This window comes from Hypanus sabinus, chromosome 1, assembly GCF_030144855.1.
Source record: "Hypanus sabinus isolate sHypSab1 chromosome 1, sHypSab1.hap1, whole genome shotgun sequence".
Classification (NCBI taxonomy): Eukaryota; Metazoa; Chordata; class Chondrichthyes; order Myliobatiformes; family Dasyatidae; genus Hypanus; species Hypanus sabinus.
This window is the reverse complement of record NC_082706.1, coordinates 209,266,858-209,293,839: the sequence shown is the minus strand read 5'-3', so window position 1 is coordinate 209,293,839 and position 26,982 is coordinate 209,266,858. Positions and strand designations below refer to the sequence as shown.

General features: G+C 43.9%; 2 protein-coding genes across 11 annotated transcripts in view; one reads left to right on the top strand and one right to left on the bottom strand.

Annotated features, from left to right (window-relative positions):
• esrp1 (epithelial splicing regulatory protein 1) overlaps positions 1–26,982 on the bottom strand; it is a 123,667-nt gene that overhangs the window by 5,878 nt on the left and 90,807 nt on the right. For 6 of the 7 annotated variants that reach the window (XM_059984918.1, XM_059984941.1, XM_059984909.1 and 3 more), the window contains 2 exons: positions 26,404–26,569; positions 104–207 (listed from right to left, as the gene is read on the bottom strand). In XM_059984918.1, the coding sequence (XP_059840901.1) occupies positions 141–207; positions 26,404–26,569 (233 nt within the window). In that variant the 3' untranslated portion in view covers positions 104–140. Of the gene's footprint in view, positions 1–103; positions 208–26,403; positions 26,570–26,982 lie in introns of those variants that run through there. The other variant, XR_009514842.1, reaches the window with a different exon arrangement.
• LOC132402218 (uncharacterized) lies at positions 16,500–26,383 on the top strand. Of its 4 annotated transcripts, none has more exons than XM_059984974.1 (2): positions 16,500–16,904; positions 17,663–26,383. In XM_059984974.1, exon 2 carries the CDS (start codon positions 19,940–19,942, stop codon positions 21,728–21,730), a length of 1,791 nt encoding a protein of 596 aa, XP_059840957.1. In that variant the 5' UTR covers positions 16,500–16,904; positions 17,663–19,939; the 3' UTR covers positions 21,731–26,383. The 4 variants fall into 4 exon arrangements, with proteins under 4 accessions (XP_059840957.1, XP_059840967.1, XP_059840976.1 ...); XM_059984984.1 differs by lacking the exon at positions 16,500–16,904 and having other exon boundaries at positions 17,616–18,014; positions 18,588–26,383; XM_059984993.1 differs by lacking the exon at positions 16,500–16,904 and having other exon boundaries at positions 17,616–18,309; positions 18,665–26,383.

Genomic DNA, 26,982 nt, shown 5'->3' with positions numbered 1-26,982 from the left:
TGCAGGTGAGAAGAAGATGCACTGTGGGGAAATTGAAGAAGAGGGAAGGGGGAGGGGGAAAATTTGCCTGAAGTTGGATAAAGCAGAGATAATTGTTTCTTACCTGTTTTCTGTTACAAGGAGTCTATTTCATGAGTCATTTAAATACCGAAGTGTCCTGGTCTGGTCATACGCATGCATACATTCCCGGCATTCCTCAACAGGGTACTGATCCAAGGTTGAACATGAAACAGTTATTAAACTCACATCACTACTTTCAGCTTCATCAAAACTAAAGTTGCAGTATTTTGCTTTTGGGTTTGCTTGGACTCCTTCTGAAGTTTATCTTTACGTGAGATCTATTTGTATTTTTAATTCCTAGTGATTTTTCAGTATTAGTCTATGTTGTGTTCATTATTGAAGAGAAAAGATATTATCTGGGAAAGGAGTCTACACTGGCCAGGCGTTCCTTGTGGTCCTGATCTCCACGTAACCGTGGGGTTCTCCTTACCTGGTTGCTGGAGAGTTATCATCCATGTGTATTTGGAGCTCTTCTCTCTTATCGTGTTCCTCGTCAACTGAACTAGTGGATCTTCATCCCTTTGGCTCAAGGTCACCTGACCTACCTGGGTCACCTTCTCACTGGTTCTTGTACAGGGCTACAACCAACATTATTTCAAGGTTCAGTCCACCCCAGCCTTGTGTACTTGTGTCTTTCAACTCTAACTGGACCAAACCAGTTAAATGCAGTGACACAGACAGAGTCCAAAGAGATTACAGATTGTTTCTTCCATAGGTCTGGCATTTTACATAATAATCTGAGAATGGGCTCAGGTTTAGCAGGTCATTATCTGACACTTATTGTTTACACATTCAATTACTCTGATTAGATTATTCAAGAACTAGAAACATTTCAGTCTACAAAATGGGGGTGGGGTGGAGGGAGACAAAGGCAACCGGTTTGTCTGCTTGTTCTCAGTCTCTGGCTCAGTAGCCATACCCAAGAGGTGTGGGGTGTGTGGAGTATAAACTAACAATGTTTTGTAGAGTTCGTTTGCCTTCAGTAGGAGACATTTAACAGTTTGCACTGCTCTTTCCCCTTCTCCATTTGTGTGTGGGTACTATGGAATGCTTGTCTGGTAACGTATAGATGACATAGAACATGATAGCACAGGAACAGGCCATTCGGCCCACAATGTTGTGCTGAACCAGGTAAAAAGCAAATCAAAAACACCCAAACACTAATCCCTCCAATGACACAATGACCACATCCCTCCATCTTCCTTACATCCATGTGCCTACCTAAACATCTCTTAAAAGCCTGTAATATATTTGCCTCTACCATCATCCACCACTCTCACAATGAGCCCAAATACATGGCCAAGGTCAAAAAGAACTAACTTCAGTGAAAAAAATTTAATCTTTGAACCTACCACCTCTCACATTCAATGTACACCCTCTGGTGTTAGCCATTTTAATACTGGGAAACAGATACTCTCTGTCCACTCCATCTGTGCCTCTCATTATCTTGTACACCTCTATCAGATCTCCCCTCAGCCTCCAACGCGCCAGAGAAAACAACTCATGTTTATTCAGCCTCTCATAATAGCACATGCCCTGTAAACCTGGCAGCATTCTGGTAAAAGTTTTCTACACCCTCTCCAAAGCCTCAACATTCTTCCTATAGTGGGGTGACCAGTATCGTATGCAAATGCAGGGAACCTGGACTTCTTTTCAAGAAAATGTATAAAAGAAATAGCAGTGTGATCAGCCTGGCCAAGTGTGATGAGACACTGAAGATATATTTCCTCATTAGGTGTTTCTCTGAAGGAGTTGTCCACTGGTGGCCCTCAAGTGGCTGTAGAGGCTGATCTGAGATCCACATTCGGGTGCAATGTGAACAAGAGTAATTGGAAACCACAGAAAGGGTGCAGAGGAGATTTACAAGGATGTTGCCTGGATTGGGGAACATGCCTGATGAGAATATTTTGAGTGAACTCGGCCTTTTCTCCTTGGAATGACGGAGGATGAGAGGTGACCTGATAGAGGTGTACAAGATGATGAGAGGCATAGTCAGAGGCTTGTGGATAGTCAGAGGCTTTTCCCCAGGGCTGAAATGGTTGCCACAAGATGATACAGGTTTAAGATGCTGGAAAGTAGATAAAGAGGAGATGTCAGGGGTAAGTTTTTTACGCAGAGGGTGGTGAGTGCGTGGAATGGGCTGCCGGCAATGGTGGTAGAGACGGATACTATAGGGTCTGTTAAGAGACTTTTGGATAGGTACATGGAGCTTAGTAAAATAGAGGGCAATGGGGAAGCCTAGTAATTTCTAAGGTAGGGACATGTTCAGCACAACTTTGTGGGCCGAAAGGCCTGTATTGTGCTCTAGGTTTTCTATGTTTCTATATTTCTAAGTGGTGGCTGTGGCTAGTGTTTGGGTCTTTTGGTTGTTCAGTCTCTGCTTTCACAGCTGCTGCTTGTTCTCTGTGGTCCAGAAGAGGTCGCTCTCATGTAGAACAGATTTCCTCCAGGTGTGTCTATGAGTGTAATGTCTTCCCAGTTTTTAGATGTCATGTTGAAATATTATTGACATAAAAATATGTCAAAAAGAAATGCCTTTTCAAAAAGATCCATGTGCAAAGGCAAATGTTATTTCAACACAAAAAAAATTAAATAGATTCAGCACAAACAAAGATACGGACTCAATCTTCATTAATATTGAAAAGATATTAAGGTATTGACTCTGCAAAGACCCATTCCATAGACATGAGAATTACAAGATTGGTACATTTTCCTGCATATTTTAAACTAGAAAGCTCTAATAGGTGCTATGCTATCAATTAATTTAAAAAGACAACATCATCTCACGGTAATGCTTTGTCCCTACTTTGTGTAAGGCATCATTAAAGTCCCACTCTTTTGTGTCCATGATGTGGTGTCCACAACAATACTTTTTAAATGTTTATCACTGACTCAAAAAGTCACTTGAGCTGTGGACAGAGCTTAGGCACACATGTCCAGGAGTGTCTGGGCTCCTTTCAAAGTGCACCGGTTCAAGGCCACGTGCAGCTCGGTGAGGTCCATTACTTATCCAAACTATTCAGTGTTTAAACTCATAGTTTCTAGCAAAGGCTTTGAATTCTGAGCAGCTGAATTGTGGACCGTTGTCTGCCACAAGTGTCTCTGGTATTCCACAATAAGTGAATACAACTTTTTAGCGCTGGATAACTGCTGCTGAGAATGTAGAGGATAGCTTGGACACCTCAAAATTCAAGAAGTAGCAATCCACGTTGAGAAGATATTTGTCCCTTTTTTGCGCAAAAATGTCTGTACCTGCAATGTGCCATGGAATGGGTGGAAATTCTGTGGGGCAGAGATGATTGTTGTTTTGTTTTCTGTGTGCTTCACACTCCTTAACATAATCTCCAGCTGTGTGCTCAGACCAGGCCAGCACATGAATTGCCTTGTTCTTGGGTGATATTTTTCGATGTCTATCTGGCAGAAATAACGAGTCTGGAGCCCTTTAGCAGCAAACAACAAAGAATGGTGAGTGCATCTCTTTCCAGTCAGTAAGGTTTGATGCCATCTCCTTCTTACAGTCCCTCCATCTCTGCCACAGGATGAGGCTTTTCATTCCAGAACTACTGAAATGTCCTCTTTCTACAAAGAAAGAAACTGGCTGAAGAGACTATGGAGTCATTAGTAATGATATTTCAAGAATCATCAAATTCTGATAAGGTTCTGGAAGCTGGGAAAATGTCACTCCACACTTCACGAAGGGAGAGAGACAGAAGAAAGGAAACTATAGGCCAGTTGGTCTGACCTCAGTGGTTGGAAACGTGTTGGAGTCAATTATCAAGAATGAGGTCTCAGGATACTTGGAGGCACATGATAAAATAGGCCGTAGTCAGTATGATTTCCTCAAGGGAAGGTCTTGCCTGACAAATCTATTGGAATTCTTTGAAGAAATAACAAGCAGGATAGACAAAGGAGAATCAGTTGATGTTGTGTACTTGCATTTTCAGAAGGCCTTTGACAAGGTGCCAAACATGAGGCTGCTCAACAAGATGCAAGCCCATGGTATTACAGGAAAGCTTCTAGCAAGGATAAAGCAGTGACTGATTGGCAGAAGGCAAAAAGTGGGAATAAAGGGAGCCTTTTCTGACTGGCTGCCGGTGACTAGTGGTGTTCCATCGGGGACTCCTCAATACCTGAAGCCTGGACTGATACCTTGCCCTATTGTCCTGTTTATTATGTCTGCACTGTTTTTGTGCACTTTATGCAGTACTGTGTAGGTTTGTAGTCTAGTGTAGCTTTCTATGTGTTTCATTTTTATGTAGTTCAGTCTAGTCTTTGTACTGTGTCATGTAACACCATGGTCCTGAAAAACGTTGTCTCATTTTTACTATGTACTGTACCAGCAGTTATGGTCGAAATGACAATAAAAGCGACTTGACTTGACTTGACCAGTTCATTTTACTTTGTATGTCAATGATTTGGATAATGGAATTGATGGCTTTGTGGCCAACTTTGCAGACGATATGGAGGGGCAGGTCGTTTTGAGGAAGTAGAAAGGCTACAGAAGGACTTAGACAGATTGGGAGAATGGGCCAAGAAGTGGCAGATGGAATACAGAGTCAGGAAGTGTATGGCCATGCACTTTGGTAGAAGAAATGAAAGTGCCAACTATTTTCTAAATGGAGAGAAAATATAAAACTCTGAGGTACAAATGTACTTGGGAATACTTGTGCAGGATTCCCTAAAGGTTAATTTGCAGTTTGAGTCTGTGGTCAGGAAGGCAAATACAATGTTAGCATTCATTTCAAGAGGACTAGAATATAAAAGCAAGGATGTAATGTTGAGACTTTATAAAGCACTGGTGAGGCCTCGCAGAGTATTGTAAGCAGTTTTGGACCCCTTAGAAAGGACGTGCTGAAACTGGAGAGGGTTTAAAGGAGGTTCATGAAAATGATTCCAGGATTGAATGGCTTGTCATATGAAGAACGTCTGATGGCTCTGGGCCTGTCTGTATTCACTAGAATGTAGAATAATGAGGGATGACCTCATTGAAAACTAACGAATGTTGGAAGTTTCCTGTGGTGGGACAGTCTAAGACCCGAGGACACAGCCTCAGAATAGACGGCCCTCCTTATTGAATGGAGATGAGGAGAAATTTCTTTAGCCAGAGAGAGGTGGATCTGTGGATTTCTTTGCCACAGTCTTTATGTATATTTAAGGCAGATTGGTCAGGGCATGAAGGGATATGGGGAGAAGGCAGGAGACTGGGGCTGAGAGGGATCAGCCATGATGAAATGGTAGAGCAGATTCAATGTGTCAAATGGCTTAATTCTGCTCCTACGTCTTATGGTAAAAAATAATAAAATTATAAATTAAACACATAAAATTAAAGACAGATATTTTAAAGTTTTCTCATGTGCAAAAATGTTCCAGGTGCTCACGTCCATGAATATACAGAGGAGACTCTCTAAGCTGACGTTCATGAGCAAATCAGCCTTGTTTTTAAACCAAACCAAGCTAGCATCCTCTGATGGTGAGCTCTGGGTTTACTAGGGTGTAAAGTTACACAGTGAGGAAGACTATCAAAGTTTGCAGTGGAAATTTAATGTAAACAAGTGTGGGCCTTTGCACTTTGGGAGGACAAACGAGGGTAGGCCTTGCACAGTGAGTGGTCGGGCACTGAGGAGTGCGGTAAATTCAAGATTCAAAATACATTTATTATCAAAGTATGTATGCAGTATACAACCCTGAGATTCATCTCCCCAAAGAAAACCATGAACGCCATTTAAAGAAAAATATCGTGTCAAGCATTTGGTCCACATTGACAGATGATAAAGTTTGTTTAACCCAACAACCATTTTCATTGCGACAAGTACAAAAACAGTCCGGGCGCTATGACCCGGGGAGGGAACCCACTCAGTCACATACAGATGGGGCAGGGCTGTCAGGGTGAGCCACAAACACACATGTCAATAACTGTATAACCCAATCTAAGATGTAACAATAAATGAACTTGGACATACCGCCATAATCTCACGAATGCATTTTAACACGAACAATAAGTAGAGTTGACCACTGGGTATGCTGGAGCGGACTGTCGACCATGCCCCCTCTTGGAGTGTTACACTGCCCCCCCCCAAGGAGTTAGCCATCCCCGGAAACCCCAGAGTCCAGGAGTCCCGGTGGCAGTAGCCACTGCCAACAGGGGCGCCAGGGGTTGTTTGTGGCAACACTGTTTGGTGAGGCAAGAGGCAGGGCTCTCAGTGTGTCACATCCTTCGTTCAGTCTCGCTAGATCGGTGGTGGCTAAGGGCCAATATGGTGCCCGTCTGTCCCAGTGCAGTATGACTGCCTTCCAATGTTCAGGCAGCTGTACCAGCTATACCATCTGGGAGATATAGTGCAAGCACCTCTCCCGGCCCCCTCCAAGCTTGGGGAATAGTCTCATCTTCCGGGTGGTGCAGTAGACCCATACGGGCACCCTTGACTGGCAGCTCGGCGACTTCTAGGAGGTGCAAGTGTCGCAGCAGTGCATGAACAGCGGGGGGAGTGAAATTACTGAAGTTTGAGAAATCGATGTTCATGCCATCAGGTTGGAGGCTACCCAGGTGAAATGTAAGATGTTGCTCCTCCAACCTGAGTGTGGCCTCATCTCGACAGTAGAGGAGGCCATGGACTGACATGTCAGAATGGGAAGTGGAATTAAAATGGGCAGTCACTGGGAGATCCCACTTTTTCTGGCAGATGGAGCATAGATGCTCGATGAAGCAGTCTCCCAATCTACATCGGTCTCACCAATATACAAGAGGCCACACCGGGAGCAGCAGATACAGTAGATGACCCCCAAAAGACTCACAGGTGAAGTGTCGTTTCACCTGGAAGGACTGTTTAGGGCCTTGAATTGTAGTGAGGGAGGTGGTGTAGGGGCAGGTGTTGCAATTGCAGGGATAAGTGCCAGGAGGGAGATCAGTGGGGAGGGACAAATGGACAAGGGAGTCGCGTAGGGAGCGATCTCTACAGAAAGCAGAAAGTGGAGGGGGGGTGTGGAAGATGTGCTTGGTAAGGGGATCCCATTGGAGATGGCGGAAGTTACAGAGAATTATGTGCTGGACCTAGAGAATGGTGGAGTTTTAGGTGAGAACTCTATCCCGGATGGGGTGAGGGTAGACATTCATGAAATGGAAGAGGTGCGGTTGAAGGCAGCATTGATGGTGGAGGAAGGGAAGCCCCTTTCTTTGAAGAAGGAGAACACCTCCTTCATTCTAGAATGAAAAGCCTCACCCTGAGAGTAGATGCAGTGGAGACGGAAGAATTGAGAGAAGGGGATGGCATTTTTACAAGTAACAGGGTGGGAAGAGGTTAGTCCAGGTAGCTGTGAGAGTCAGTGCATTTTTAATAGACATCTGTAGATAAGCTGTCTCCAGAGATAGAGACAGAGAGATTGAGAAGATCGAGAAAGTGGAGGGAGGTGTCAGGAATGGACCAGGTAAATTTGAGGGCAGGGTGGAAGTTGGAGGCAAAGTAGATAAAGTTGACAATCTCTGCATGCGTGCAGGATGCAGCATCAATGCAGTCGTTGATGCAGTGTATTAAAAGTGAGGGAGTGACACCAGTGTTGGCTTGGAACATAGGCTGTTCCACAAAGCCGACAAAAAGGCAGGCATAGCTGGGACCCATGTGGGTGCCCATGGAGGAGCCAAAGGAGAAATTATTGAGCATGGGGACAAGTTTCATGCCACCACCATTCCCTGTGTAAGGTGGTTACCTTTGACATCCCCCCATACTTTCCTCCAATCACTTTCAAATTATACCCCTTCATATTAGCCATTCTTGATGATTTCAGTTGCTAAACTATGACCTGATAAAGGTAACTAGATCCAGTACAAAAGACCAGTACCAGTTGTGGCACAGCGGTTAGTGCAATGTTATTACAGCTCAGGATGTCGGAGTTCAGTGTCCGCTGCACAGGATCAGAAAAAGTTGCAGAAAATTGTAAGTTCAGCCAGCTCCATCATGGGCACCAGACTCCCCAGCATCCAGGACATCTTCAAAAGGCAATGGCTTTAAAAAGGAACAGCTTCTTCTACTGTGCCATCATAGCATGGCCACAACTCACTGCCCCTAACCGTACGTCATTAGAATGTAGGAGGAAACCACAGCACCCTGAGGAAACCTGCGCGACACAGGGAGAACGTGGAAGAAAATGCTATCTTGTGAAGCAAGAGAAAGAATATTGTTAAGTAGTGATTGCATTTTGATTTTATTAATTTGTAGTGCAAGAGCCAAATTACTCTAACTGGCACGGCCATGAGATCTTTTCAACTGATGCTGAATTTCATTCAGATTTGGTTGACTGAAGTTCTGTCGGAGCAAGTACCTGAATAAACGTAGATGCCTCGGTTAGGTATTCACCCAAATCATTTCTGCAAACTGTTAATATAGTCAAAAACTTATTGCCTGAATGTTGTTCTAGGGTTGAATGGGGCAAAGTTAGATTGAAAAAACAATCGGTCCACTTTGTGAATGATGTTGATCATCGGACTTAGACATGGAAAACGGATCATAGAACATAGAACACTACAGTACGGTACAGGCCCTTCGGCCCACAATGTATTGCTGACCTTCTAACTTACTCCCAGATCAATCTAACCCTTCTCCCTTACAGAGCCCTCTATTTTTCTATATTCCACGTGCCTATTTAAGGGTGTCTTAAATGTCCCAAATGTATCTGTCTGTACCACCACTCCTGGCAGGATGCTCCACACTCCCACCACTCTCTGTATAAAAACTTACCTCTGACATCACCTCTATACTTTCCTCCAGGCACCTGAAAATTACACCCCCCTTGGTCAACATAATTTTAAATATAGTTGTACATGTGAAATAGAAATGTGACAAAACAAGAGCTATAATTATTAGTGAGGATAACCAGAGGTGTTGATTTATTCATAAAATGATATGGCAACTGAGAAATTTAAACTTGAGTAAGGAAAACTGGAATTAAAGTTAGTCTCAGTAATAGTAACTATGAAACTCCCAACTTATCAGTTTTCAGAAAAATTTGCCCTTCAAGGATTGAGATCTGCCAAACTTGTGAATTTTAGCCTTGACTCTTAATAATCTCCTCAGGTTATATTATATAATTCAGCAAAATGTTCTAGATAATAACATGCACCATAATTATATTATGAGGCACAATATTCTTGAATATTATGCAAACTAGAGCATTCTGGCCAATGAGAAAAATTGACTCATAATGGTCTCCTCAGGTCATATTATATTCTGCAGCATAATATTTTGCATAATAATATGCAGCATAATTATATCATGGGGCTTAATATTCTTGAATATTATGCAAAATAGTGCATTGTGGCCAATGAGAGACCTTGACTCTTAATGATCTCCTCAGGTCAGGTTAGGGAAGGATAATAAATGCTTACTGTGAACTAATAAAATTAGCATATTTTCTTATTAACAGAACTTCTGGAATATTATGCAGTTTAAGTTTTATGGCAGGTATTACTTTGTTCTCCTTCTTAAGCCTCATCACCCCCACTGGAGCATAGGCAACTGACAGCAGCTCGACAGAGTCCACTGTCCTGGTCCGTCCAATATTTCAAGTTGTCTCCCTCTCCTGGAGGTGAGGTCTTGGAGCTTCTGTTGGCATTTCTGTAGCTCTGGGTTTCTGCAGGATAGGGTTGCTAGCCCCTTGCTCAATCCTCCTCTTTTCACTGTGATGAGGCCACACTTAGGTTTAAGGAACCACACCCTATATTATGCTTGGGTAGCCTCCAACCTGATGGCACGACCATTGATTTCTCTAACTTCCAGAAATGCCTCCACCCTTCACCATTTCCTATCCCCTTTTCCCTCTCTCAGCTTGTCTCCTTGCCTGCCATCGCCTCCCTCTGGTACATCTTCCCCCTTTTTCTTTCTTCCTTGGCCTTCTGTCTCTTTCACCAATCAACTTCCCAGCTCTTTGCTTCATCCCTCACCCTCCAAGTTTCACCTATTGCCTGGTGTTTCTCCCTGCCTCCACCTTTCAAATCTACTCCTCAGCTTTTTTTCTCAAGTTCTGCCAAAAGATTTCAGCCTGAAACGTTGACTGTGCTTTTTTCCATAGATGCTGCCTGGCCTGCTGAGTTCCTCCAGCATTTTGTGTGTGTTGCTTGGATTTCCAGCGTCTGTAGATTTTCTCTTGTTTGTGATCCCTGGAAGACATTAAGGATTTCCCTATTCCCTCTGCTGTAAACTAATCCTTGCACTCTGATGACCGAGTAGGGAAGGTGTCAGAAAATAACCTAGGTTGCACAGGGACCCAGGGGCACTACAAATAAAGTCCCAAGTTCAAAGTAAACTTATTATCAAAGTACATATATGTCACCCATATAAGACCATAAGACAACAAAATATAGGAGCAGAACTAGGCTATTCAACCCATCAAGTCTGCTCTGCCATTCCATCATGGCTGATTTATTATCCCTCTCAACCCCATTCTCCTGCTTTCCCCTGAAAACTTTAACACCCTGACCAATTAAGAACCTATCAACCTCTGCTTTAAGTATATCTAGTGACTTGGCCTCTACAGCCATCCATGGCAATGAATTCCACAGATTCACCACCCTCTAGCTAAAGAAATTCTTCCTTATCTCTGTTCTTAAGGGTCGTCCTTGTATTCTGAGGCTGTGCCCTCTGGTCCCAGACTTGCCCACCATAGGAAAGACACAACCACTCTAGGCCTTTCAACATTCAATAAGTTTCACCGACGACCCTGGGATTAATTTTCTAGCGGACATTCACAGTAAATACAAGAAATTCAATGGGACCAATAAAAAGTCTCGCATGACAGATGGACAATCAACCCACGCACCAAAGACAACAAACTGTGCAAATGCGAAAAGGAAAGAAAAAATATATAATAAGTAAGCAATAAATATTGAGAACTCAGAAATATCATCACAGCATACAAAGCGCACAATGCCGTAACGACAGTAAGTAGAGGTCTTATGAAACAGGTAGGCTGGCATCACATAGAGGAGTAAATATTTCAATACACAAAACACTGGAGAAACTCAGCAGGTCAGGCGGCATCTACGGAGGGGAGAAACAGTCGACATGGGCTGAGACTTTTCATCAGGTCTGGAAAGGAAGGGGGAAGATGCCAGAATAAGAAGGTGGGGGAGAGGAAGGAGGACAAGCTGGAAGGCGATAGGTGAGAGCAGGTGAAGGGGGATGGAAGATGGGTGGGAGAGGGGGGGATGAAGTGAGAAGCTGGGAGGGGATAGATGAGAGCAGGTGAAGGGGGATGGAAGATGGGTGAGAGAGGGGGGATGAAGTGAGAAGCTGGGAGGTGATAGATGAGGGGGATGGAAGATGGGTGGGAGAGGGGGGATGAAGTGAGAAGCTGGGAGGTGATAGATGAGGGGGATGGAAGATGGGTGGGAGAGGGGGGATGAAGTGAGAAGCTGGGAGGGGATAGATGAGAGCAGGTGAAGGGGGATGGAAGATGGGTGAGAGAGGGGGGATGAAGTGAGAAGCTGGGAGGTGATAGATGAGGGGGATGGAAGATGGGTGGGAGAGGGGGGATGAAGTGAGAAGCTGGGAGGGGATGGCTGAATGTGGTATTGAGCCTGGGTGGGTACATAGTCGAAGAGCTGGAGGGCAGCAGAAGATCACAGAAGAGCAGCAGCAGTTTGAGAGAGTCTCTCTGAACTCCCGTCAGAAAGTACATATTTCTTCTGGGTAGGTATCCCTTGAAGAGACTTCACAGTGGGGCAGCAAATCATAAGCATAAGAGATTCTGTAGGTGTGGGAAACACACACAAAATGTGTTTACTCTGGGTTCTTCCCCTTCCGTTTCCAGTCCTGTTGAAGGGTCTCAGTGCAAACTGTTGACTGTTTATTCATCTCCATAGATGCTGTCTAACCTGCTGAGTTCCTCCAGCATTTTGTGTGAAAAGATCATTTTCATAAATAGCAGAATACTTCCTGCTCAGTTAGGATAAGATCATGCTCGATGGTAACCCCATTAGAAGGATTTAAATTTTACTCACCACGCACATCCAGTAATATAACAGCAAGGGTGTGATGCAGTGGTCAGGCTGCATGGAGTACTCGGAACAATTTTGGGCCCCTTATCTAAGAAAAGATGTGCTGACATTGGAGAGGATCCAGGGGAGTTTCATGGGAATGATCCCAGGAAATGTTTGATTTCTCTAGACCTTTACTCCCTGAAGCTTAGAATGAGAGGGACCCCATTGAAACCTATTGAACCATAAGATCCCAGAATAGAATTAGGCGATTCCATCATGGCTGATATATTATTCCTCTTTGTTCTATGGCTGGCTGATGGCGTAGTGGCATCAGCGCTGGACTTCAGAGTGAAGGCTCCCGAGTTCGAATCCAGCCATCTCCCTTGCACGCTTTCCATTCGTGCTGGGTTGATCGTTGAGCTAGCAACTCGGCCTTGTAAAAACAAGAAAGTCTGCTAAAAAAAATGCCATCACGGTGGCATCCTGATGACTCTACTCGGAGTTAAGGGCTTTCCTCTTCTTCTTCTATGTTCTATGGTTCCTAGCCGGGGGTGGTAGTGGGGATAAGCTCCCAATACCTATGAAGTACTCCAAATGGCCTGTGACTCGAACAGCCTCTGACAACCAAGTCCAACTCTCAGCCTTCACGTGAGGCTTAGCTACTAGGCCCAGTGGAACTGTTTCTACTAACAAAGGTGGACCACTGGCTCCTCAAAACCAGTTGTTTCGGGCAGCTGGGGTTCCTCAGCCTTGGACGGCAACCTGCCTAGGAGGAGGTAAACTCTGATTTTAAACCCCTGCTGCCTCGTGGCCATACCCACCCACGGGAAAGTCTTCGGGAGTAAACCCCGAGGAAGAAACCCGGAGCCGGGGTCCCTAAGGTAGTTTGATAGAAACATAGAAAATAGGTGCAGGGGTATATTCGGCCCTTCAAGCCTGCACCGCCATTCAGTATGATCATGGCTGATCATCCAACTCAGAACCCTGTACCTGCTTTCTCTCCATACCCCCTGATCCCTTTAGCCACAAGGGCCATATCTAACTTCCTCTTAAATATAGCCAATGAACCAGCCTCAACTGTACTCAAATCCTTTTGCTATGAATGCCAACATACCATTTGCCTTTTTCACCACCTGCTGTACCTGCATGCCCACCCCTTCAATGACTGGACTTCAATGACACTCAGGTCTCATTGCATCTCCCCTTTTCCTAATCGGCCACCGTACAGATAATAATCTGTTTTCCTGTTCTTGCAACCAAAGTAGATAACCTCACACTTATCCACATTAATTTGCATCTGCCATGAATTTGCCCACTCACCTAACCTATCCAAGTCACCCTGCATCCTCTTAGCATCCTCCTCACAGCTAACACCACCGCCCAGCTTCGTGTCATCCGCAATCTTGGAGATGCTGCATTTCATTCCCTCGTCTAAATCATTAATATATATTGTAAAGAACTGGGATCCCAGCACTGATCCTTGCGGTACCCCACTGGTCACTGCCTGCCATTCTGAAAAGGTCCCATTTACTCCCACTCTTTGCTTCCTGTGTGCCAACCAATTCTCTATCCACATCAATACCATGCCCCCAATACCGTGTGCTTTAAGTTTGCACACTAATCTCCTGTGTGGGATCTTGTCAAAAACCTTTTGAAAATCTAAATATACCACATCCGCTGGCTCTCCCCTATCCACTCTACTAGTTACATCTTCAAAAAATTCTATAAGATTTGTCAGACATGATTTTCCTTTCACAAATCCATGCTAACTTCGTCCGATGATTTCACCTCTTTCCAAATGTGCTGTTATCACATCTTCGATAACCAACTCCAGCATTTTCCCCACCACCGATGTCAGACTAAGATGTCAGATGTTGTTTACAACTTCACTTTGGCAACCTCTGTGTGGACACTGGTGCTCTATCAGTGCTTGCCCCTCCCTTGGACTACATCACTGATATGGAGAGGGGGAACCCATTGCATGGGCAACAGCCGGTTCTTCAAACCTTCCCGCCCAGGCTTGTGCCCTGGAGAGGACGCAGTCCACCAGAGGTGTAAACCCATGATCCCCTGAGAGCGACTGCTGGCTACTACTATGTTCTATGTATGCTATGTATATCATATATTCCATGTATGGTCAGCACAACAGTTTACATAATGCTACTACTGTGCCAGTGATCAGGGTTCAAATTCCACCACTATCTGAAAGGAAGTCCTATATTCTTCCTGTGACCCTGTGGGTTTCCTCCCACAGTCCAAAGATGTACGGATTTGGGTTAATAAGTTGTGGACATGATGTGCTGGTGCTGGAAGACAATAAGACCAAAATTCTGTGCAAAAGCCTTAGGCACGTTTATATGTATACAGCTAGGCTGCCTAAGATTTTCGCACAGTTCTATATTTGTGAACGTGGAGCAGAGAGTGAGTTTGTAAATCTGGCAAGAGCGAGGGATGTTGGGGATGTCGAGGGTAGAGAGCCACAGGAGGGGTGTGGGACGGGGGCAGAGAAGGAGTGCCAGGCGTGGGGAGGGGTGTCGTCGCTGCAGACACACCCAGCCCTAAGGCACCAGGCAAGCTCATTTGATTATTGTCAACAGTTTTGGGCCCCGTATCTCAGAACGGATGTATTGCCATTGAAGAGTCCAGAGGAGGTTCATGAGGATGATTCTGGAAATGAAGAGGTTAACATATGAGGAGCATTTGGCAGATTTGGGCCTGTACTCACTGCAATTTAGAAGAATGCAGGAGGATATCATTGAAACCTACCGAATGTTGAAAGGACTAGATAGGGTGGATGTTTCCTATTGTGGGGGTATCCAGAACTAGAGGAAACAGCCTCAAAATTGAGGGGTGACCCTTTAGAACAGAGCTAAGGAGTATTTTTTTTTAGCCAGAGAGTAGTAAATCTGTGGAATGCAATGCCACAGACTGCAGTGGAGGCCAAGTCTGCGCATATTTAAGGTGGAAGTTGATTGTTTCCTGATTGGTCGGGCATCAAAGGATATGGCAAGAAGGCAGGTCCATGAGGTTGAGTGGGATCTGGGATCAGCCATGATGGAATGGCAGAGCTGTCTTGAAGGGCTGAATGGCCTAATTCTGCTCCTTTGTCTTATGGATGACAAAGGCATCCACAGATGGATGTTTACACCATCTTAGACAGCTGCCTAAGATGCTATACCTTGCCCAAGGGTGATCTGCAGGCTGGCAGAGAGAAGGAGCACCTTACACCTTCTATAGTAGAGGTGTATCTCTATACTGCCACCCACGGAGGGATTGAAAACACTAGATTAGGCTCCTACATCTCCTTCTGGCATAAGCCAAACACTAAATATCATCAAAAACACACTATCCCTACCATGAAGCATGGTGGTGGCTGTGTCATGCCGTGGGGATGTTTAACTGCAGCAGGCCCTGGAAGGCTTGTGAAGGTAGAGGGTAAAATGAATGCAGCACAATACAGGGAAATCCTGGAGGAAAAACTGATGCAGTCTGCAAGAGGACTACAACTTGGGAGAGGATTTTTTTTTCCCCAGCAAGTAAATGACCCCAAGCACAAAGCCATATCTACACAGGAATGACTTAAAAACAGCAAAGTTAATGTCCTGGATGGCCAAGTCAGACTCCAGACCTCAATAGAGACTTTGTGGCTGGACTTGAAAAGGGCTTGATCCCCATGCAATCTGACAGAACTTGAGCAGTTTTGTAAAGAAGAATGGGGAAAAACTGCAGCATCCAGATGTGCAAAGCTGATGGAGACCAATCCACACAGACTCAAGGCTGTAATTGCTGCCAAAGGTGCATCTACTAAATACTGATTTGAGGGGTAGTTGTAATTATGCAATCAATTATTTTGTATTTAATAATTGTAATAAATTTAGACCGATTTGTAGAAATTTGTTTTCATTTTGACTCAAAAGAGTTTTTTCTGTTGATCAATGTAAAAAAAGCCAAATTAAATCCACTGTGATTCAATACTGTTAAACAATAAAACATGAAAATTGCCAAGGTGTGTGGATACTTCTTATAGGCTCTGTATGCACAGTATTATAGGCCATTTGGCCCATTGAGCCATTCTATCGGGGCTGAGTTATTTTCCCTCTCAGCCCTTTTCTCCTGCCTTCTTCCCACAACCTTTGACACCATTACTAACTTTAAATATTCCCAATGACTTGACCACACAGCACTCTGTTGCAATGAATTCTACAGATTTATTATCCTCTGTCTAAAGAAATTTCTCCTCATCTCTGATCAAAAGGGAGGTCCCTCTATTCTGAGGCAGTGTCCTCTAGTCTTGGACACCTCTACTATAGGTAACATCTTCTCCACGTTCACTCTATCTAGGCTTTCAATATTTGATAGGTTTCAATGAGATTCCCCTATCATTTTTTACGAAACTCCAGCAAGTACAGGCCCAGAGATATCAGATACTCTGGTTATACTGCACTAGGTATAACTTCCTTGATGGTTCATACACCTTTTGCTTATTTTTCTTTGAGAGCCAATGGAGTGGAAAATCAATGTTATGGCAAGGTTGGGCACAAACCTCTGGAAGTATTGGATCATACCAAGAAATGGAGTTCAGTACAGTGTCAGCATGTCTAACTTGCCAAGTATTTCTAACACTTCGTTTCTTTTTGTTTAATGGATTACAGGTATAACTGTGCAAACTATTAAGCCCTCTTTAAAAATCAATAACTATCTGTGTAATAAATAAGAGAAAATCTGCAAATGCTGGAAATCATCACACAAAATGCTGGAGGAACTCAGCAGGCCAGGCAGAATCTAAAGAAAAGAGTAAACAGTCGATGTTTCAGGCCGAGACCTTTCATCAAGACTGGAAAAAAGAGATGAGAAGTAGGGAGGATGGAAGGAAGAGGTACAAGGTAGTAGGTAGTAGGTGAAATTGGAAGGGGGAGGGGTGAAGTAAATAGCTGGGAAGTCAATTGAACATGAGAACATAAGAAATAGGAGCAGGAGTAGCCATTTGGCCCATCGAGCCTGCCCGCCATTCAATAAGATCATGGCTGATCTGGCCACAGACTCGTTTCCACCTACTCGCCTTTTCCCCATAACCTTTAATTCCCCGACTATGCAAAAATCTATCCAACCTTATCCAACCAAAATCTTAGATATATTTACTGAGGTAGCCTCCACTGCTTCATTGGGCAGAGAATTCCACAGATTCACCACTCTCTGGGAAAAGCAGTTTCTCCTCATCTCCATCCTAAATCTACTCCCCCAAATCTTGAGGGAGTGTAAAATAAGTGAAATTTGTTGAAAGAGATAAAGGACTGGAGAGGGGGGAATCTGATCAGAGGAGACAGAGGACCATGGAAGAAAGGGAAGGGGGAGGACTGACTATCTGTATATATTTTTTTCAAGGTCAAAGTCAAATTTATTATCTAAGTATGTATTTGTTACTATATACTACCTTGAGATTCATTTCTGTGCTGCATTTACAGGAAAATAAAGAAATACGATGGAATTTAAGAATAACTAAATAACAAAGACTGACAAAGTACAAAAGAATACAAGTCATGCAAATAAAAGCTCAAAGTTGAAGTTCAAGTTCAAAGTACATTTATTATCGAAGTATGTATGCAACATGCAACCCTAAGATTCATCTTTCCACAGACAGCTACAAAACTAAGGAAAACCAAGGAACCCATTCAAAGGAAAACATCAGACCCCCCCTCCCCCGTGCAAACGGCAAAATATAAACCAGCGAAAATCACAGAGTATAAAACTCCAACCCACAAGAGTCATGGAAACAGTCCAGGCATATTCCGTTCCAGCTCAGTTCTAGTTCAATCTAATACTGTGTCGTTCATTATGTGCGGCTGCCTCAATCAAAAAAAAGTAAATAAATAATACCAAGACCATGAGTTGCAAGAGTTGTTGAGAGAATTTGTGACTGCCTGAATTCTGGCATCAGGCAGAGGAATATCAGGAACTTCTCAGGGCATCTAATTTTGTCAGCGTATAAGTAAGTGCTTGTTTGCTATTGCTTAAGGGGTCAAGATTCTTGACATTACAATGAAGTTAACCAGGCTGGTTTACTTGCTGAAGTTTAGTCATTAACTTGTCCTTTTTAAATAAATATTTTTATTTTTACGACTTTTTCATGCTCATGAATTTTAAAATAGTAACTGAAGATAATGATGGCAATTATGCAGCTTAGCTAGAGGCACATTCAATCAGTTTGAGATAATCAACTGGATGCTTTCCTCATTGGTATTGCAGTGTGGGCTGAGTCGCAAGGAATTATATTCAGCTTTGAGGTGATGTTTATCATTGTTGTGACTGTCAGTGTGTTGCCTTTATGGCATTTGTTTAGTTTATAATATTTTCGCTTTAGTAATTCGTTTGTTAGCATTTTCTAGTTAAAGTTAAGATTGTTTAAAGTAAATTCGTTTTCTGCGTAGGTAGATTCTGACTGTATGTTGCACTTTAATGTGATGTAGTTGTTGTAGTTTTACTTTTGCAAGTATTTACGATGTAAATGTGATATCAAGAAGGAAACAAATACTGTATACATTTTGTATTGTTTTATCAACAGTTTTCACCATACGTTAATGTGGAAGAGTGAACAGTAAACGGTTAATCTTACTGCAATCCTGTTTTCATTGACTACAGTTTACCTCGGTGTTTAGTTCAGAGTTCTCTTAGACCTGAGCGAGAACATTACAGTGAAAAGGCGGCATTATCAGGTGTTTCAATTGCTGCAATGACAACTCGATCCAGCATCAAGTCGTTGCCATCCAGCGACAGGGGCAGTAGGGCCCATGCAAGAGCTAAGGCAGAAGCCGCCAACGTGTGAGCGTTCTACACCGAACAAGAAGCAAAACTGAAAATGGAAGCGGCTGCCAGAGAAGCCAAAAACCAGAAGGAAGCGGCTGCCAGAGAAGCTGAAAACCAGTTGGAAAGGGTAAGGATAGCATCAGAGTTAGAAGTGCTGACGCTACACTGAGAAGCAGAAGCTGCCAGGGTGGAAGCAGAGTTAATAGAAAATGCTGAAGAAATGCATGATCTGGTTGATGTAAAATCTACTTCAGAAAAGATCAGATTGGAACGCACAAGTGACTATGTCCAATCTCAAATAGACCTGAAGATTCGTTCTTCCTCTCCATACTTATACGCTAATGCCCCATTTCATGAGGAGCCTCAGAGAGGCCCAATTGCATCACATCCATCCGAGGAAGACAATTTACCCTTGCAACTCCGTGATGAATTCAAGAATGAAAGGGCTGATGACAAATACTCCTCGACACCAAACTTAACAGATTTGGTGAGAAGAGAGGCAAAGGCCGAATTCAGAACGGCAAATTCCATAACAGATGTACGCCCTCAGTCATATACCCGCCGACATATTCCCCCAGGCCGCATGCCACTTGCAGTTGAACCCATGGCACAGTATTTAGCACGACGAGATCGCGTCACTTCAGGACTATACCAGTTCGACAATAAACCTGAAAATTACCGCACATGGTACTCCACATTCACCAATGCTATCCACGGAGTCCAGCTCAGAGCAACCCAAGAGTTGGATCTTATGGCAAAATGGCTGGGAAAAGAATCATGCGAACAAATGAGACGCATACGTTCAGGGTACATCAACAATCCCAAGCTAGCCTTACGCAAAGCATGGGAGAGACTTCGGGAGGGCTATGCGGCCCCCGAAATTATTGAAGCGGCAGTATACCGATGTCTGGAAAATTTTCCTAAGGTGTCAGCCAAGGACCACACTAAGTTAAGAGAGCTCGGAGATTTACGGCGCCAAAGAGGATGGCTACTCAACTGGTCTATTATACCTAGATACTCCATACGGGATTAGACAAATCGAGGACAAACTTCCATTTGGGCTGCAGGAAAGATGGGTGTCCATTGGCTCAGAGTACAAGGAAGAGAACAATGGTCGATTTCCTCCCTTCGAGTATTTCACTAGGTTTGTGTGCAAGGAGGCGAAGAAACAAAACGACCCTAGCCTCATGGGTCCAGGAAGTAGTACAATTTACACCAAGCCAGATAAATCCACTTCGAATAATTTCAACATTAATAAACCTGTCTCAGTGCTTAAGACTGAAGCCTTTACAACTAACAATGACCCTAGCAAGAATTGTCCATTGCATAACAAACCCCACCCCCTCAAAAAAATGCAGAACGTTTAGGGAAAAACCCCTTGAAGAGAGGATGGCCCTGCTCAAGGAGAAAAAAAAATGTTTTAAATGCTGTTCCTCTACCTCTCACCTTGCTAGAGAGTGTACGATCACCGTGAAGTGCCCGGAATGTAATAGCACTAATCACGATCGGGCCATGCATCCCATGTTACCGCAAACTGACAAAGCTCCTTCACCCCCACAACAAGACGGCGGGGAGGGAGAGGCTCACTCTAGGACAACGGTTGTCAGCTCGAGCTGTACAGAAGTTTGCGGTCAAGCTCAGTCAAGCCGTTCTTGTTCAAAGATCTGCCTCACTAAGGTGTACCCTAAGGGAGCCAAAGACAAGGCCATCAAAGCCTATGTAATTCTGGACGATCAGAGCAATCGCTCACTAGTCAGTCCAGAGTTCTTTGACTTGTTCAACATTGAGAGTAATCAGTTCCCATACTACCTTAGAACTTGTTCAGGCAGCGTGGAAACTTATGGAAGGAAGGCAGAAGGCTTCCAGCTCGAGTCCCTGGATGGTAAAGTCGTAATCTATCTCCCTCCACTCTTAGAGTGCAATGAAATTATGAAGAACCGCACTGAGATTCCGACGCCAAGTGCGGTGCTACACGAGCCACATCTCCACCACATCACCAAACGCATCCCAGAACTGGATCCAAAAGCAGAAATACTCTTGCTATTAGGAAGAGATGTTTTCCGGGTGCACAAGGTTAGGCAGCAGGTCAATGGACCACACGACGCCCCCTTTGCGCAACGCCTGGATCTGGGCTGGGTGGTGATAGGAGAGGTGTGCCTTGGCAATGTACACAAACCGACGGTTAGCACACTCAAGACCAATGTGCTAGAGAGTGGCCGCCATTTAATTTTTCAACCCCGCACAAGTTTCATGTGTATCAAGGAGAACACAAAAGGCAAAAACAAGAAAAAGAAGAAGAAAGGCAAAAGTGCAAAATGCAATAGTGAAATTTCTGGTGAGTGTACCATAGATCTAAGCACACAAGAGAACTTGGGTAATGCTTTTCATACTGAGTTCCATCATGAGAAAACCAAAGAGAGTTGCAACTCATTAGAGAAAGGTGGTCAACAGCCAGTAATGGTAACACAAATTCTGTCAGAAAATCATTTTTCACAGTCTTCACAAATTCCGACGCCCTGTCTGCCAGACTGTGGAAGCAGAACAAAAACCCTGAAAAGGAAACCTGAGATGCAGCAACGCACCCGATTGACCCACGAGGTACTGTGCACACTAATGGCAGAGGTCACAGCCATTATAAATGCACGACCACTCCTACCTGTGTCTTCTGACCCGAAAAACCCCTTCATACTCTCGCCATCAATGCTCCTTACACAGAAGGCAGGAGCCCCCCCTCTCCACCAAGGGACTTCTCTGATAAGGATTTGTACTCAAAGCAATGGAGGCAGGTCCAGGCTCTGGCAAATCGGTTCTGGTCTCGTTGGAGACAGGAATATCTACCTTTGTTGCAACACAGACAAAAGTGGACAGAACCCTGCAGGAATCTTCAAGTTGGCGATTTAGTCCTGCTCAGGGACAAGCAAATCGCCCGCAACAGCTGGCCAATGGCCAGAATCACTGCTACATTCCCTAGTAGGGATGGACATGTCAGGAAGGTTGAGTTGAAAACTACCGACCAAGGCGATGTGAAAATTTACCAAAGGCCAGTTACAGAAGTCATTCTACTTCTACCTAAGGACTGATTTGGAGACTGAAGTTTTGTATTATGTTCATTGTGACCTTACGAAGGTCAAGCAGGGAGTGTGTTGCCTTTATGGCATTTGTTTAGTTTATAATATTTTTGCTTTAGTAATTAGTTTGTTAGCATTTTCTAGTTAAAGTTAAGATTGTTTAAAGTAAATTCGTTGTCTGTGATATATCGCGGTATGCGATGACATCACACCCAGTTTCGCCGCGTCTTGTGGGAAAATACCGGTTTGGAGAAACGGGAAGGAGGGGGCTCACATGTGCAGGATCAGTGCAAGAAAAGTTTTCTTTCTACACACTAGAAACATCAGTGAAGCAACGCCGTAAGTTCATGGGATAATCGATGTGTTGAATTAAAAATGTTAATGCTGATTCTGTTAAAAGTAATGACGGTTGATAAGGTTTATGTTTTCGTTAGTTAAAGAGTTGCGGATAGTTTGTGTTGAAGTGTATTTAAAGCAGTCAACGGCGTAGGTAGATTCTGACTGTATGTTGCACTTTAATGTGATGTAGTTGTTGTAGTCTTACTTTTGCAAGTATTTACGATGTAAATGTGATATCAAGAAGGAAACAAATACTGTATACATTTTGTATTGTTTTAACAACAGTTTTCACCATACGTTAATGTGGAAGAGTGAACAGTAAACGGTTAATCTTACTGCAATCCTGTTTTCATTGACGACGGTTTACCTCGGTGTTTAGTTCAGAGTTCTCTTACACCTGAGCAAGAACACTACAGTCAGCGAAAGCTACCAGAGATTATGTTCAGCTTTGAGGTGATGTTTATCATTGTTGTGACTGTCAGCAAAAGCTACCAGAGGGACCCACAGCTGGTAGTGTAGAAGTCTTTATTCGGCACACACAAACCAGCAGTGTTTGGAGTCACCCTGGAAGAGGCTCCCTAGCCCAATATTACATCAGAGGGTGGTGGATATTGGAGGCTCCGGCTGACCAACAATGTTGCATTGTTCACCGAGCTTGGCAATTCGTTTGCAGACATTTCATGGCCAGTCAGGGTGACATCCTCAGCGCACAGTCTCCCTGGGAGTGCTCGTGTCTGGATAGGCAAGCAAGTGGGGTCTGTATAAATGTGTGCACTCCCAGAGAGGAACACCAGCAACTGCGCACTCAGAACGTCACCTCGACTGGGGTGAAACATCTGCAAACGAATTGCCGAGCTCAGTGAACACCATAACATCAAACTACGTCACATTTTATATGTTAAAGATCAAAGGTAACAGCAGGACAATTCTATCGATACAATGCATTCATAATGCCTCCTTCCAGTTACGTAGAATTTCCAAACACCTAGTTCTTCTTACAGCAGTCCAGGCACCCAAATCGAATGTTAATGTCTCCTGTCTCTGAGCTGAATTCATGCATAAACAAAAATCTCAGGTCAATGGGGTGTTTCCTGGTTTGCAATCAAGCCAAGTCTGCGGCTTCAGGAAGACCATTGTTCCCAGCTGCATTTTGGATTCAGTCTACAGTCTGCATTCAAATCTGAAGACTGGTTGCTGTTGAAATTGTTACTTGCCGTATACCGTAACTCCAGAATACACCCTGACACATCGAAATTGATAAGTTTTGAACTTAAGTGAGCTCTGCTATATGAAACCTGGACTTTGCAGCTGAACAGTGGATTGACACATTTGGCAATTGTTGTGTCCAGGTATTTCAGAATCAAAATCACTGACAGATGTTCTGAAACGTGTTCTGCAGCAGCAGCTCAGTACAATACAGTGATGGATACATTATTAATTCCAAAGGAAATTATATGTCACAGTAACATTACAAGTGCATAGATATACAAATATTAGAAGAGAAGCAAGAAAGAAAAAAAAGTTACTTCAAACAGTTTAACAGGAGGGGGTCATCACTTCCCCGGTTATAGGTTAAATCATTATAAAGCCTAATGGCCGAAGGTAAGAATGACCTCATGTAGTGCTTTTTGGAGCAGTGCAGTAGTCTTAGTCGTTGTTAGTCTATCTAACAAAGTACTCCTCTGTTCAGCCAAGGTGGCAAACATATAGAATTGCCAGGATTTTCCATAGGGTCCTTTGTTGTAACAAACCTCCAGTGTGTCCAGTTTGGCTTCTATAATAGAGCCAGCCTTTCTAATCAGTTTATTGATCCATGTTGATGCCATTGCCCCAGCACACCACCACACAGAAGACTGTAATAAGAACATAAGAAATAGGAGAAGGAGTAGGCATCCGACCCATCGAGCCTACTCCACCATTCAATAAGAATGGCTGATCTGGCCATAAACTCAGCTCCATCTACCTGCCTTTTCCCATAGCCCTTAATTCCCCTACTATGTAAAAATCTATCTAACTGTATCTTAAAAACATTTAGTGAAGAAGCCTCAACTGGTTCCCTGGGCAGAGAATTCCACAGATTCACCACTCTCTGGGAAAAACAGTTTCTCCTCATCTCCATCCTAAATCTTGATAAATTCTGAAGCTTGAGGCAATGTCCCCTAATTCCAGTCTGACCTACCAATGGAAACAACTTTCCTACTTCTACCTTATCTATCTCTTTCAAAATTTTTTATGTTTCTATAAGATCCCTTCTCATTCTTCTGAATTCCAGAGAGTATCGTCCCAGGTGACTCTCATGGCATCAACAACTGATAGAACATGTGAAGGAGGGGCCTGTATATTCCAAAGGACCTCAGTCTTCTCAGGAAGTAGAGGTGACTCTGGCCCTTCTCGTACACAACCTCTGTGTTGGTGTTCCAGGCTTGGTTGTCTTAAAGTCCATCACCATCTCCTTTGTATTATTGATGTTGAGCTGCAGATGATTCAGCTTGCACCATTGGACAAAGTCCTCCACCAGGACCCCGTAGTCATCCTCCTCTCCTCCCTTTACACACCCCACTATTGTTGAGTCATCAGAGAATTTCTGCAGATGACATGATCTAAAGTCTAAGGTATACAGGGTAAACAGGAAGGGAACCAACACAGTCCCCTGTGCTGCTTATAACCACGTCTGATACACAGCTCTGAAGCCAAATAGACTGTGCTCTGCCAGCTGGTCATGGGTCGATGCTCCACCATTAGGCCACACACTCCATTTGCGACCTCGTTCTCAACCACGCCAAATTCCCTCGGAAACAACAAAATCACCAGATCGCTCAGTTGGCCCAAAAACACATTATCGAAATGTACATTACAGGCACCAATTGCACACAGATTAGTCGTAGAAGTATATTTAAAAGAAGAAGGAGAAGAAGACGTAGTTTTGTGAACTGTCTGCAGGACATTGCCATTGGTTGCTGGCTCCTGATATCCTTCTGCTTTTTATGCCAAATAATTACTTTACTGGTATGAAACGATAACTAACACTACGGGTGATGCACTCCACTACAACTTGACAACATATCATATCAGTCTGTGAATCCAGTCACCACTATTTTGCAAGTGACTATGATGACCTGAAAATAATTAGAAATCCACACTAATGAGAAAGTCTGCACTTCCCAACCAGTGAATCAGTTTAGAGACTTGCTTCATCTAGTTGTAAGCTGCTGAGGAAGAGAAATGCTGGTAGCTTGATGAACATTCCCAGTCTCAGGGTTGAGAGTGAATACAAAACAACAAACAGTCTTCAACAAAAAGGAAACAAACCATTTCAACCTCTGAAGTTAAAATCTTGTGAAAGTGTCTCTGTCTCTACATCTCATAGGCAGCTGGGGCTCATCAGCCATGGCTGGCAGCTCATCTAGGTGGAGAAAAACTTTGATCCCAAATCTCCGCTGCCTTGGAGCTATAACCCCTCATGGGAAAGGCTTCATGAGTAAACGCTAAGGAGAAAACTGGAGCTGAAGTCCCTAAATCAGTCCTACATTGGGCTCAACACTATCTGGCAACTCCTGGTGCCAAACTGTATCGGCCTCTGCTGTTCCTTTGGACTCAAGAGCTGTGAGGAGAGGCGGAGCTTGCTACATGGGCAACAGCTTGCTCTCCATACCTACTGCCCAGGCGTATACGTAGACAGCCGGGATGCAACATCCATGCAACATCCATGGTCGACCCAGACCAATGGCGGGCCTCGGACCTCTACCTCTGCACCCTCTCAAGCCCATGCATTTCATATTGGTGACAAAAAATATTTCAGGTCACCTCTAAATCTCTTGCTCAGCATCTTTCACAAAAAAATAATCTTTAGCCATTTGTATCTCTCCACGTGATGACAAACAAATAAAGTGGCACCAACTTAGAGAAGAGGTAAGAGGGTGGCCAGAGATGGACACAGAAGAAGAGGGAAGGGGGTAGAGAAAAATTACTGGAAGTTGGAGAAATCAATGTTCAAGGTTGGAGGCTACCTAGATGGAACATGAAGTGTTGCTCCTCCAGCCTGAGAGTAACCTCATCATGGCAAAAGATCAATGACGGAATGGGAATGGGGATTGGAATTAAAATGCTTGGTCACTAGGAAATACCATTTTTACTCATTACCACAGACTTTCTGCTGGAAATTCTCACCTTGGGTAAAATGCTGAGTAGTTCATGTAGAGCTGCACAGTGGCTGGATAGAATGCAGTTGGCGGCTGACAAACTCGGGGTATGATGAATACGGGTTGCTGACAGATCTCAGCAGAAACAACAGACGCCTGTGTGGGATACGCAGCAAAGGTAGAAGGTGACAAGCCTGAAAAGGAAGACAAAAATATCCACAATGAGTTCCCAGTTACAAAGAGGTACACTGTGAAAACACACACACACACACACTCAGGAACTCAACAGATCAGGCACCATCTGTGGAGAGGAATAAGGAGTCGACATTTCGGGCTGAGACCCTTCATCAGGAAATACACTGCTGATTGAGAATTAGGTTTAATATCACTGGCATGTCAAAAAGGCAATGTTACAACTGTGAACACGAGGAAATCTGCAGATGCTGGAAATTCAAACAACAGCACACACAAAATGCTGGTGGAACACAGCTGCCCAGGCAGCATCTATAGGGAGAAGCACTCTAGTCCTGACGAAGGGTCTCGGCCTGAAACGTCGACAGCGCTTCTCCCTATAGATGCTGCCTGGCCTGCTGTGTTCCACCAGCAT